The 14,272-nt window shown below is 38.9% G+C and overlaps 1 protein-coding gene across 6 annotated transcripts in view; it reads left to right on the top strand.

Moving 5' to 3' along the window:
- The first annotated feature begins 454 nt into the window (after window positions 1-454).
- The window catches only part of Cacna2d1 (calcium voltage-gated channel auxiliary subunit alpha2delta 1), a 368,458-nt gene continuing 354,640 nt past the window's right edge, over window positions 455-14,272 (top strand). For 3 of the 6 annotated variants that reach the window (XM_069996360.1, XM_069996362.1, XM_069996361.1), the window contains exon 1: window positions 455-1,071. In XM_069996360.1, the coding sequence (XP_069852461.1) occupies window positions 977-1,071 (95 nt within the window). In that variant the 5' untranslated portion in view covers window positions 455-976. The remainder of the gene's footprint in view (window positions 1,072-14,272) is intronic. The other 3 variants (XM_069996358.1, XM_069996359.1, XM_069996357.1) reach the window with 1 other exon arrangement.

Below are 14,272 nucleotides of genomic sequence, written 5' to 3'. Positions count from 1 at the left end.
CAACACAAACCACTCCTGCATGCCTTATCAGATCATTTTATGAGTCCTAGGCAGGCGGTGGATTCTGCTTCTGAGAGGAGGCTGTTGGGGGAAACGCTGTTTCCTAGTTGTGCAAGAATGCCCCCTTCCCTCCCCCCAGACCCCCTCCCCCTCTGTCTGCCCCCCCCCTCGACTCCAGCCAAGTACTCAGCTAGAGCCAGTGCAGCCTGCGGACGCCCTCCGGGCGGCTGCTTGTACCCCCGGGGAGCCAGGCGGGGCCGGGTCAGCTCCCCCTCCGCACGCGGGGCGGCGGGAGCAAACCCACGCCGACTTTGGGAGTTCCTTTCTGCCTTGTATGGAGGGTTGTTCCCGGCCCGTCCCCGCCCGACCGCGCTGACGCCCAGCCCTCCCGCTGCCCACCCCCAGCCACCTCCCTCCGACTGGCCGGGAGAAGCCAAACGGAGCCTTCCCCTCTCTCTTTCTCTCTCGCTGCCACAAGTCTCGCTCCCAGCCGTTCCCCATTCCTGCATCTCCCCCCCCCTCCCCTCCCAGCGCCGTCACCCCTCCTCCGCCCCCGCGCCCGCCTCCTCCTTCGCTTCGGCGATCAGGGGAATAAATCAGGGAGGAAACCGGGGAGGGAGAGCGAGGGCGCACGATCGCCGGCAGCCTCGCCGAGGTCCGTTTCCAAAGTCGCCCTTGATGGCGGCCGAGGCGAGGCAGGCGAGGCAGCCGTGGAGAGGAGGAGCCGAGACGCTTTAGAGGGTCCGCCCGCCACCGCCCCTGCCGGGTCTCCGCGGTTCGCCCACGCCGCTCCCCGCCCACACCCCGCGCCCCTCCACGCCTCGGCCCCCCGCGCGCCAGACAGCGCTCCGGACGCCGGCGATCTCCGGGCACCGAGCGCTCCGGGGTCCTCCACCCGCTGCCGCCGCTCGGGTCCCAGCCCCGCGCCGGTCCCCCCCGATCGGCGAAGGAGGGGAATTGAGCTTCGATCGCGAACATGGCTGCTGGCTGCCTGCTGGCCTTGACTCTGACACTTTTCCAATCTTCGCTGATCGGCCCCTCGTCCGAGGAGCCCTTCCCTTCGCCCGTCACGTAAGTCGGAGGGCCGGGTCTGGCCGGGCTGGGCGGGGAGCGCGGGCCGAGGGACGGCGAGGGATGCCCGGGGAGTCGCAGGCGGGGATCGGCTCCGGGAGTTGGCGGGGGTGGTTCTTGCCTTGGGGGTGGGGAGCTAGCGGCCGGAGAGCCGGGCTGGGAGCCCGGGCCGCCGGGGAGGAGCGGGTTGAGCGCTGCGCGCGGCTCGCGGCTGGAACGCGCTCGGAAGCGGCGTGTCGGAGCCTCCGCGGAGCCGGGCGCCGAGTCCGGGCTGTCCCGCGAAACGTCCGTCGACCCCCTCATGGCTTTCTCAACCCATCGGGTCCCTAACAGGATTCTCCAAGCTCACGAGTTTTAACTGGACTTGGAGGGGGTGAGGGGGAAAGTTTCCTTGGCTCACCTAGTTTAATAAAAGTTGTGCTTTAGTCGGGTGTTGGACCAACCGTAGTTCATTTCAGGCTTGCCCGTGCAGAGTGGACTTCTTGTGCACTTGGCCTCTAGGATGCTAGCTAATTGCTGGAGTGGCCAAACTCTCTTAGATCCCCAATTGCTGGGCGCCTTGGACATCCTTTCAGGTTAGAGGCGAGGTGGCTTCGCGCAGCTGAGCGTGCTGTCCACCCGGGCTCGCAGGTCCTGGGGCCGCCCAGCTGTACCTCTCTTAACCTTTTTGTTCTTAAAGCTTTTAAGTGCCTACCAAACGAGCTACCTACTCTGAGAATGAGTAGAACCCCTATTCTTTGAGGAAAGGACTGTTTCTACCGTCCGCTGTCATTTCCCCCTTATTTTTAACACCTCTAAAATAACTTTTAAAATTAAAAACAACCCTCGTTGCTATTCTGGAAATAGAGTGTTGAAAGGTAGCTGTAGTCAGTCACACGCAAGAAGGGAAAGAAACAGTACAATCCTATCCTTTCCTAGGCTGCAATAAGGTAGCAGAGTCAGTGGCACACATAAATGTATACTTTTTTTTTTTTTTTTTTTAATGCACGGAATAGCTCATCAGGCATTCTGGGAAAACCTTTAGTTTGGTTCTTGAAGGTACTTTAAAGCTTCTGAGAGTGGATAATCCTAAATGGATGAGTCACTTTAATGCATTTTACATAACAAAAACAAAGCCTAAGGTAGCCTTCCCGGTATTTTCCCTGCTGGGAATTATCCGCTCTCCTTTGTTGACTGAATGTAGTAAACTGGAGGCTTCTTTTCTTTTCTTTTCTTTTTTTTTGGGGGGGGAGGGGGGATGTTTCCTAACAGAACGTCCTTACAGTCTGAAACCAGAAGCTGTTGAGATTCAGTTTAAAATATTTATTACCTCAGGTGTCAGTGCAAGAGTCTAGAACTGCATGGTTTCACCTGGAGAGTATAGAATATATATATATATATATATACATTGATTTATAGTAATTCCTCTCTTTAGATAATCTTCCATAAAAATGATTGCAGATCTTTTTCTGTTGTGAAAGGAAGGGTAAATGCCATCTGTAGATCCTCTTTTAATTGGGAAGATGTTCCAACGGGTTATTTTTAAGCATACAAAGTGTTAAGAAATTCCTTAAGATGCTTCAAAAGCAGTTATTAAGCAATTACACTTTTATTGATTGATAGTGTTTAGTCATCCAGTAGTCTGGCCTGTTAAGTGAGAACTCGGGGAGTCGCTTGCGTTTTGTGTCAAATGAGTAGTGGCTTTTAAATCGGTCACATTCTAGATGTGTTCGGAGTACGCATTTTGAAATTGTTTGCGACTGACAGTTTGCCATTATTCCTGTCATTTGGGGACAATGTATCATCAGGGAAAACTATGACCTTTCAAACAGAACAAAATGAAGCTTATTATCCCTGTATATATTATGGTTAAATATTAATGTTAAAATTTATATTGTAAAGACCTGTGTGTAATGAAAGCCTTTCCCAATCAAAGTTACTCAATTTCCATGATCAGAAACTTACTAAGGTCTAGAAAGGGAATACATTTAGTGCCCTAAAAGAGGAATTAGGACACCACAGTTTCACAATTTGTTTTCTTTGAAAGGACTTGATTTTTTTTAAGTTATAGAATTGTTTGTTTCCCCCCCCCCCAAATTACATGATCCATTCATTAATTTACTAAAAAGAATTTGATGGATTTTTTTGGCATAGGCCAGTGTCTGGTGGGCAATATTTATCATACATTTAGAAGAATACTATATCTGAATTTATTTGTTGGAAAGTTATTAACCTAATCTGCTGAAGAGATGAGAAATGATAAATTAATTTTTGTAGATTTTGAAGTAAAATTAGTGAAATTTTAAATAAATATGGCATTAAGTGTACCAAGATGTTGCATTTTTAAAAAAAATTTCATGAAAACATTTCATAGGCATTGTTTATTGGGATAAATCTCATGCATTCTGGAAAAAAATCAAATTTATAAAAACTTAGTGGATTGTGCCACTGACTAAAGGCAAATTATGCTTCTATACATAGGTTTCCTTAGAAAACATTAGTAAGGCCCCCCCACCTTTTTCTTTGCAATTTTACTTTTCAGAGAAAAAGTAATGTGAGGAATTTTATTAGCAGAAGAGGAAGAACATACCACAAACATAGATCAAATAGGTTCTACTTGGAGTTGGATCTGAATTACAAATACTAATAAAAGTACTTTTTTTCCCCTCCAGTAAAGGGTAGTATGATCTTGTTTTTTTTTTAAAGTAATGTATCTTTCTAAATACTTAATCTTTTGTTCTCTCTAGTTTAATACACATTCTGATTTAGCATATTCTTTTGGATTGAAATAGAAATTAAACTATTCTAAGAATTAATACTAATATAACAGGATTTTTTTTTCAGACAAAGGACTTTTGATATAATTCTTTCTCTCAGTTAGATGTTTCTTATAAAAATATTTGTCACAGAAAGGTGTGAAAGAAATACAGGGTATGGTGGCAACTATCTTCCTCTCATGCTTATTGTTTTATTTTTAAATGCAAGATATGTCAGTTCTGTATTATAGTCTATATGTCATATTTACAAACAGCTTCAAAAGGGCAGCTCTCTTGTTCTAGAAATCACTTGTTGACACATATGTTAAATATATCACATTTGAAATTAAGGAATACACATATGATAACCAGTATGTTAATGTTAATTTGTTTTTAATTTTAGAATCTATTCTTAAGTCTAGGCTTTTTTTTAAGCATTGCAGGTTTATTTTTCATATTAAACTTTTTAATCAGTGACATGAAAAAGCCAATCAGTCCACAATAGCTGACTGAAAGATTCATTAAATATATATGGAATTTAATATAAACTTATAATAGTGTAAATATATAACTAAGATTTATAATTACATGCAAGAAATCAGTACAAACTATCAGAACAGAATTTTGAAGAATACTTACTATATACTTTTTTCTATTATTATTTCTATTGTAGACTAAGTCTCTGTGTGTTCTGACATTGGCATGGATATCTCTCTCTATTCCATTATTTGAAAGTGGTATGGTTATCTTCACAAGCTTAGGAATTTCTGGTACATTTATATAAACTAGGAAATATGCCCTGTGGTAAAATACAAGATAAAGTATTAAGTAGAAAGTAAAATACTTAACACCAAATATTATTCCATTGTTCAGATCTTTTTTTACTTTGTTTTCATCAGCTTAACCATGTGACATTTATTATTCTGTAGGTGTATGCTTAAAATAAGCAAGTGTAAATTTGTGTTTTTCATATAAATAGATACATAATGTTAAATTTAACATTGTTATACCTCAATGTGGATGTAGATATTTGCATTGCTAGCATTGGTAGAATCCAAAAAGACATTCCAGAAAGAATGAAGAAGCTAAGCTGCTTTGGTACTTCAAGAGGAGATAAAATATACCTCCATTATCTCTTTTTTCCCCATTGTCTCCACTAATTGTAATTTAATAACACATAAATCAAGAATATAAAGCAGGTGGTTCATTTTGCAAACAGTTAAAACCCACTATCTTTCTTCAGAGAAGCCTGGCTATATAGACATCTCTTCATCATTTCTCAGCATTGAAAATGTCCTGGGCTTTCACATTATTTTTTCAAGAATATAAAAACATGCAAATTATGTGTTGTATTCAAGTTTAGTGTTTGCTTTACTGAGTATATATTAACAAGAAATGACAATTCATAAGAGTAATTTTTAGAATTGTGCTTACAACAAAGTACATTATTTCATATATATGTTTTATATTTAATATAAGTATCATTTTATAAAATATATACTTTTGTCTTCTTATCCTTAGGTTTTAATGTATATGAAAATTTCCATGAAAGTAATTTTTTATTCTTAATCTGTTTCCTACTAGGTATTGTCAAATTTATTTGCAATTTTAAGCTGGAAATTTAAGTGTATAGAATGAGATAAATTTTCGCAAATTACACAACTCATTGATTTACTTCAGTGTTTTAGCTGTGTAGTTCTATGCTCTTTCTAATGTGAACATTTTGAGAAGAATCCGAATTTCTCTGTAGTTTAAAGAGTAACATTTAATTATTTTAAAGTAACAGCCTTCCATCATTAATGTTAAAATAATGATCTGAGGTTATATTCACAAACCACATTAGCTGTTTACAATGGAGAACTAACTCTATTTTATTGTACCCGCTCTGAAGTACAAAAAGCTTGAGTTTGCATGGGTGTTATGTCACTGTCAACCAATCTTTTCTTTTATGGACTGCCCACAGCAAAGTGACAACTGCTCCCAGGTCATCAAGATGCCCTCCCAATTACTAGAACTGGGCCTTAGCGGCTACAATGTTATCTTATAGATTTATGTTTGTGTGTGCTCTAACATGCAAATGGTGCTCTCAGATTGCTTATAGTGTTGAAAGAAAAAGGTGATTGACTTCAGTGTCAATTCCGAAAAGCTGATAGCACTTTGGAGTGAAAAGTAGTAAACACGACCCATTAGCCACTTTTTCTGAGTGCCCACAAGAATGCTATTGCAGTTAAATTTTTTTGTCTTGTTTATATAATTATAGTCTTTTACTTAGGTAATATTTAGTTCAAGTAAATACACACATGTAAATGTATATATGTATTTTCAAAAACTCCAAATGGTTTACTAGGGTAAAAAAAAAAATAAGACCTTTGTAAGGTAAGTTTATTCATAGACAGTATGCTACAAGATTTCTATCAATCTACGATGGTCTTCCAGGCTTATATCACTCTCAATGTGTTTATCTAATGCTAACACTTAAGAGCAGTTTGTTGAATGCGGAGGAGAAACTATACACGAAAGCAATGTGAAAATCTTAAGTCGGTTACAGACCTTGTTAACATGGATGAGCAACCAAAGAAGACTTTCAGGATTTCATGCCAGTCTTTGAAACCAAACAATTACAACAAAGAAACCACTGTACTTAAAATCTTGGGCCCCTGTTAAGTGCTTTGTTGACTAAGCAATTTTATTTTTGCATTCACATTTCATACTATTTGAAATTTGTTAAATATATTTTTGTGGGATGATATTTTGGGAATGAAAGATATGTGCATAATATAAACATGCAGGTAACCCTTACTAGACCTTACGTCTCTCTTACGGTAAGTAATTCAGTATACAAGAATCAATGACTACTAGCAACTTAAAATCACCACTTTCAAATTTTGTCATTTATTTGCACAGATTCAACAACATTGCAAACATGGGAAAGCTTGACCTTCTGGCCTCAACATACTAGCACACTTTTATTTTTAATTCCAAAATTTCAGAATCAGGTTGTTATATATAAAGCAGTATTTGAAGTTCTTTTTGAATATGAATGTGGGATATTTCTGACTGGATGTTATTTTAACATTTGCTTCTGCTGATTTTTTTTTAAAACCATATGCTCAGTGGATTAAAAAATTAGTTAAAATTCTATATCATAAGTGGGGGAAGAACTTAAACTAGAAATGATGGCTGTCAAAAACGATGGTGTTGGGTGTTTTAAATTCTTTAGTCTTGGGGATAACCTTACTGCCAACTTTAAGTTCATTTTGCCATCTAACTAAAAATTTTACTGTGGTGATCTCCCAGAACGTGTTGGAAAAAAAAAAAAAAACCCAAAACAGTTTCTTTATGCTTATATTCTCATAGCTCATTTTTATTTTTCTCTCTGTATATTCACCCAATGTACACACAAATATAAACTTAGTTTTAATCATCATTTGTTATTTGCATAGAACATCAAATCAAATGGGGAATTTTGGGTTTGTTTTCCCCAGTTACCTATAATCTTAGATTTAGTCTCTCTCATTAAATCTACACTCAGTGTTTAAGAAGCCTTCCTCCTACCAGTAGGCATTTTTCTTCTAAGGAAAATTGTTGAGGGATTTTGATACACAGATATCTCATAATTGATACTTCCATCAAAAATGTCAAAGTGTCTAGACAATTGTTTCTTTTGGCATTTGCCCATATACTTTGGGGGTTAATTAGAGAAAAGATGGGAAATAGCTAATAAAATTGTTCTTTTCCAGAGTACTTACTGTCAGGTTGTATGAAGGGATGGTTAAACAATAATGCCTTACCTTGATAGTTAAAAGAGGAATAGCTCAATAAAATAAATGGGGTCAGGGACACTGGGAGAAGCTATTGCTTTTAAAAAGTGATCAACGGGGGCTTATGGTTAAATAGTATAAGGAGGGATGTGAGGAGAGGGGCAGAGAAAGGAGTCCCCCAGATTTAGAAAGTTCAAGATTAGAGATGCTAAAGGTAACAACTGGTCATTTCCCATAAATACTTCCCCTCATTTCCTGTGTGAGCTTAGTTGTACTTGTAATGCTATTCACTAAGCATAATAGTCATTTTTAAAGACTTAAATATTCAGATATGGAAATTCATCCGAGGGACTAAAGACATTAAAATGCTTTTATTAATACCCTGAGGAAATTGTTCATTGGATAAGAAATATTAGTATAACATTTTACTAAAAGCTTAAGTGTTAATTATCAAGAACAAAATTTTATTAGTAAATTTTTTCCACTAGATTGTAAGAAATGAAATAAGTTACAGATGGGCGGGTTTTGAGGAGTGTTTTTTTTAAAGAGTATTTAGATCTCTGAGTAAACAGTACATCTCAATAAAAAAAGTTTTAATTTACACTGCCTCTTTTAATGTCTCTTGCTTCAAATATTTCTAACATCAAATATAATTGAATCTGGCAATTAGTGTAATATTATTATTCAGTGCAAATTATGTACTGCACAGAGCCACAAGCTGAGACTACAAATTGAAGTGGTGAATGTGCCTGGGGGACATTCACTACTCCTAGTCAAGTATGAAGCCTTGGACTGCTTAGAAGTCTGAGCAGGCAGAAAGCATACTGCATGTTGCATAAGCCTGGTCTAAAGAAGCATAGTATGTTGTGTGGTAGATATGGACCTCATGCCTAAAAGAAAGAAGTGCCAGTAGGACTGGTGGCTTGAGTCTAGCTCATAAATTTCTGTATCATGACCCAGTGGAGGGTAGACAATGTTCACCCCTCAAGAACAATTGGTAGAGCCCTTATCTGTACCAGAGCATGTTTAGACCACGTCCTTTGCTGCCTCTACAATTTGTAAATAAAAAGTAGAAGATTTTGAATCGTAGTTCATCTGTGATGGATTCAAGCTGGCCAGTATCTATGGCAGACATGAAGAGCAGCAGTGGAGTATTTTAGTCTGCACTGAAGGAGAGAAGTTCAAGGGCTGAAAAGAATGGCTGGAGTGATAAGTGAAGTGCATATGAAATAATGTAGAATTAAAATCCTGGGTGGTTATTGAAAGTTAGGGTATCAGAAAGAGAGGAGTTGGAGGTGACACTAAGCTCTCTCACAGGTAGCAATTAAGCTTTATAGACTGAGAACACAAGAAGAATGCAACATTGGTGTTGGAAATGGGGCAAGAGTTGCACCTTTTGGGTATTTTGAGTTTGCAGTGTCTGTTAGGTTCTTAGAAATATGTATCTGAAAGTGATTTGGAGGAAACATCAGAGAGCAGTGTCTGTAAAGCCAGAAGGAGGATTGACTCATTCTTCAGCTAACATTTATTTAATATTCACTATGATAGACACTGAGTTTCCCAAGATGAGTCTTCATCTACAGTTTCATTTTGCAGAGCCTGAACGTGATGACCCCATTGAGGAGGACATTGGTAATGGTGTAGATGCAGTATGGTTACAGTGGCTTGAGTGGAAGTCAGAGACAGGGAATATGGAGACAAGTTCAGATCATTCTTTCAAGGAATCTGGCAGTATGGGGAAAGTGAGAAATCCAGACTAAATTCCAACAATAACAGGAGAAGGACTTTGATATTTTTTAGTTTTAAAAGAGGAGTTGGCTGATTGCAGTGGCTAACTTTTATATCCCAGCTATTTGGGGGGCAGAGACCAAGATGATCTATGGACAGAATGTTATGATGGACTCTACTTCATCAATTAACCAGGCATGGTGTTAAAGCAGCAACTATGTGGGAGGCTGTAGGTAGGAGACTTGGTTGGAGGCTGCGCGGTTGGGCTAATGTGAGAAAACCTGTATGAAGAATAACAACCTAAAGTAACTGAGGTGTGGCTAAAGTGGTAGAGTACCTACTTAGTGATGCATAGCCCTGAGCTTAAACCCTACTACTATTAAAAAACAAGGAAAAAGAAGAGGAAGAGGAGCAGGAGGAAGAGGAGTTGTATTAAGCCATCTGGGATTCAAAGTAGTATCTTAAGCAAAAAAAAAAAAAAAAATTAAAGTGCTGTTGAAGCTGCAGGCAAGATCAGTCATGGGGATTAAGGTCTAGTATATGGCAAGTGCAGAGAAGGGTTAAGATTGTCATCAGGATCATATCTGTGCTTTAGCTTTTCTTTGGGTGGCCACTTTGTTCCTTTTTCTATGAAAATTAGCTTTATCTTCTTTCTAGTGCTAATGATATTGAGGGATTGTGTATTTTCCATTTCATCTTTGAAACTGGTTGAGTCTAATGTCTCAATCTAAAAGGTAGACTATTAAGGAAGAAAGTTTGACAGTCTGAAGATGGGCCAAATGGCCATCTATCCTCCTGGCAGTTGTGATTTGCTGATAGGATTTAGAAAAGGAATTCTGGTTGACTGAGCTTAGGCTATTTCAACATAACTGATTTAATCTCATTAAATGTTACACTGTTTAAGAGCAGTGGCTATTTTATCTTGGATAGAGAAAGAGGTGTTTCTCAGAAGGCACTTTAGGTACAAGATTGCACAGACAAAAACTGTTACCAGAGGGCAGATTGGAAGACATCAGAGGAAGCAGGCCAAGTGGCAGAGATAAAAGCAACAAGAAAGGTCATGATTGATGGGTGGATGTTCTGATAGAGGCAAGTGAGGAAGAGATCAAGGATAAAAACAATGTCTAACAAAGTAAGTTTTGAAATATGAAAGAGCCCTGAGAATTAAAGCAGATGGTTGGAACGTAGTTTAGATACAATTTCAATTTACTGAAGATGTTTTGTAGCAATGTTGGAAGCTACATATTCCATTCTCAAGAAGAATGACATGATTCATAATGTAACATGCACACATTACTAATATTTGAATTTTGAGATGCATGGTGTAGAATTTTTTTTAACTACTACTTTTGCTTTGGACAAATCAATATTTGATTCTGTTTTGTAAATTTTCCCTTCATTTCTTTCCCAGGAGAGATACCACCTTGAAGATACACGTAGCTGTCTAGAATCTCATTAAATTTATTAAGTGTGTATACTTGTGGATGGAAGATGTTACAGTAAAACATCCAAAAAACCAAACAAAGATATAAATTTTTTTCTGATTTTGTCAGTTTTACACCACACACACACACACACACACACACACACACACACACACACATCTACTTTTGGGCAACCAATGGCAATTTATTGCCTTTATCATGTTCAGTTCTCAGTAGTTGGAATTTGAACTGATTCTTGTCAAGAAAACACAATATAGAGCCTGAAAACACAAACCACTGACAGGTAAAATATTCCTGCCGAGCATGTCTCTGAGCAACCCTTACTGAGGCACCTCAGTTCTCCTGAAGGTTTGGAAACTACTGGCAGCCGCCATCACAGCAGTTCTTTGAGTTTCCAAGATGAATGAATGAATGGTCAGGATCACAAATGCCAGCAGATCTGGGAATCAATCTTGATCTCATGGTACCATTGCAGTGTGGAAAAAACCACCCTTGTGGTTTGTGGCAAGAAATGAAAAGAGTTAGAGTGGGCTATTTATTTCCTTTTGTGACTGCTTTGTTTTCTCCCTGCCATAGTATTCCCAGTATGTGTGAGCTAATTTTGGTGTCTGTGTCTGCATTCTCTGAATATTAGTAATAGCTAATACATGTTTTTCAGTTATTAATAATAGTACAACCTGATATTGGGGAGCACTTTCTAAATATCAAGCGCTGTGAATGAATACCTTTTATATTTTTAAATCCCTATCACCATCAAGCAAATTCTCTAATGCAAGTTTTATTACTATGTCTATTTCATAGATGAGGAAACATTTAGAGTCTAACGGACTTTCATGAATTTTGTTAGAAGCTAAAACTGAATAATAAGCAGTTGAGTCTAGAGTCCTGTACTGCTCTGATGTACTTTGTAGCTGTTTGCAGTCTCATTAGATCAGCTGGCTACTTACTATGTCAATGAGATTGAGAAAAGAAGAGATCAGTATAAGGAAGATCAGAACTACATTTCAACTTCCCTGTCTGTTAGAGTAAGGATAATATTAATGTATCCTGCATCAGTGTTTCTATGAAGATCAAATGAAGGACTATTTAATGGCTATACTTTATTGTTTGTACTACATGTAATTTTTCAGCCTTTAAGAGATCATGAATTGCTGATTGTGGCTTACTGAGTTACATTATTGTGCTAATATATCACTTGGACCATGAGGGAACAAATGGAAATGAATGAAAAAAATGAACAAATGCTTAGCCAGGCTTAAAATGTCTCTCCCTAATGCATGTGTCATCTCCCATCATAAAAAGGAAGTCAGATACAATGGAAGGTAGAGCACATGAGAGCAGCAGGTGATGTGGTCCATCTCTAGGTCAAGGACACAGCTGATGGTCCAAGAGGGACCTGGAAGAAAATATGTTTAATCTTGATATTTCAGCCAGCACCTGTTGGATGTGTAGTGTGCCACAAGAGATGGATTGTATTTTTGAAAGTCATAACTTTGCCACTGATAGCCTGTCAGTGTCAAAGATATGAGTTTGAAGTGTCAAGCAGATTATTTGAAAGTTAAGAAAGCAATGTGTTTGTGATGTTTATAGAAATCATTCCAGACAACTCTACACATTGAACAAGTACAGAATAGCAAAGATGTGGCCAGTTGCCTTTTTTTGTCAAACAACAAAGAAATCAGCAAAAGGCAGATCCCAAATGGCCAATTTTATTTTTATTTTTATTTTTGCCAGTCCCGGTGCTTGAACTCAGGACCTGGGCACTCTCCCTGAGCTTCTTTTTGCTCTAGGCTAGCACTCTACCACTTGAGCCACAGTGCCACTTCTGGCTTTTTTGTTTATGGGGTACTGAAGAATTGAACCCAGGGCTTCATACATGCCAGGCAAGAATTCTACCACTAAGCCACATTCCCCGTCCTCCAAATGGCCAGTTTTAATGCTGCGTCTAACAGATGATTAGTCTTTCTCAGATTAGCCCATCCTTTCACTGCCTAGCAGACATTTGTTGAGCCTTTCACAGACCCTACATACTAATAGATAGAAATGAAACATCTAAGAGTACTGCCCCAAACTTTAAATCAATTTTGAGAAGAAAGAGACAATTTAGAGGAAGGTATGCATTAGTAAGTGGCTCAGAATACAATGTGATGCTAACCTTAAAGGAACAAGTTTTCAAGAACCAGAGCCTCACCTATTTCTGGCACTCATTTTGACATTTGCCACAGAAAGTGTAAAATTCCTATGATGTTTTCCACTTCAGAAATACCAACTCTCCTTTGATATGACATTATATTAGAATTGACTCACATTTGTATCTGCCAAAATGCTGGGAGAGTGGGCTGGGAAGGTGGCTCAGTGGTAGAGTGCTTGCCTAGCATGCCTGAGGCCCTGGGTTCAATTCATCAGCACCATATAAGCAAAAAGAAAAAAGCCAGAAGTGGCGTTGTGGCTCAAGTGGTAGAGTGCTTGCCTTGAGCTGAAGAGCTGAGGGACAGCGCCCAGACAGAGTTCAGGCCCCACAACCGGACCAAAAAAAAAAAAAATGCTGGGAGACTTGAAGAAGTGATCCATGTGAGCCTCAGGATGGTGCTGTACAGATTGTTATAAATTAAACGTGTGCATGCCCCCCCCCACGATTTTCTTGTCCAAATCAATGTAGAAATCAGAATTAGTTTTCATGAGGCAGTGTTGCATTGTGCATGTGCAGCATGGTCCCCAAGGGATTGATACATGGGTATAAAGGTCTACTGGTGAGTAATTGTTTAAAATTTATAGTAATCCTCAATGGTAATAAATAAACATAGGGGAATGGTAACTCATCACAAAGTAAACCATGCATGATAATTAGATGAGATCATTCATCTCTTTAAATTATCAAATGTGACATAGCCTGTCTGTGTGGTGTCTAAAAGCCAGCTGAGTCCCTGGGTGTAAATGACCATGACAGAGAGGCCATTTTAGCGCTGTCAGCCTTAGATTTGACCTACTCCATCTGAGTTTTTCCACAAGTAGTGTAGATTGTCTCTTACATTTTATTCTGATGTAATATATGGGTTCTAAGTCGGGTATTCATGCTGCCTAGGCTTGCTGATTTATCTTCTCCTTTTGTTGACTCTGTACCCTAGCCTAAGTTCAGAGAAACACTTAGTTATCTATCTATAAATATATGTAAATCTATAAACAAATATACATACATTTATAATAATCTCTCACTATATAATTATCTATAGGTTAATCATAGATATATGAATTATAGGTTATGTAACTTTATTTACATATAATATATAGTTAATAATATATTCACATAGGATAAGTATGTGATATGTATTTGTATGATATATATGTGACATTTATGTATATATCACATACTTATCCTATGTGAATATAGATCATATACTTATATAAATAAATATATATCTGTATAGCTATACATCATTTACATATACATGAGACCTGTTTGACCTAGTGATTTTTTTTTTTTTTCCGGTCGTGGGGCCTGAACTCTGGGCCTGGGCGCTGTCCCTCAGCTCTT

Source organism: Dipodomys merriami, unplaced genomic scaffold (assembly GCF_024711535.1).
Source record: "Dipodomys merriami isolate MVZ:Mamm:240054 unplaced genomic scaffold, mDipMer1.0.p SCAF_5, whole genome shotgun sequence".
NCBI classification, from domain to species: domain Eukaryota; kingdom Metazoa; phylum Chordata; class Mammalia; order Rodentia; family Heteromyidae; genus Dipodomys; species Dipodomys merriami.
This window is presented reverse-complemented; position numbering and strand designations above follow the sequence as displayed.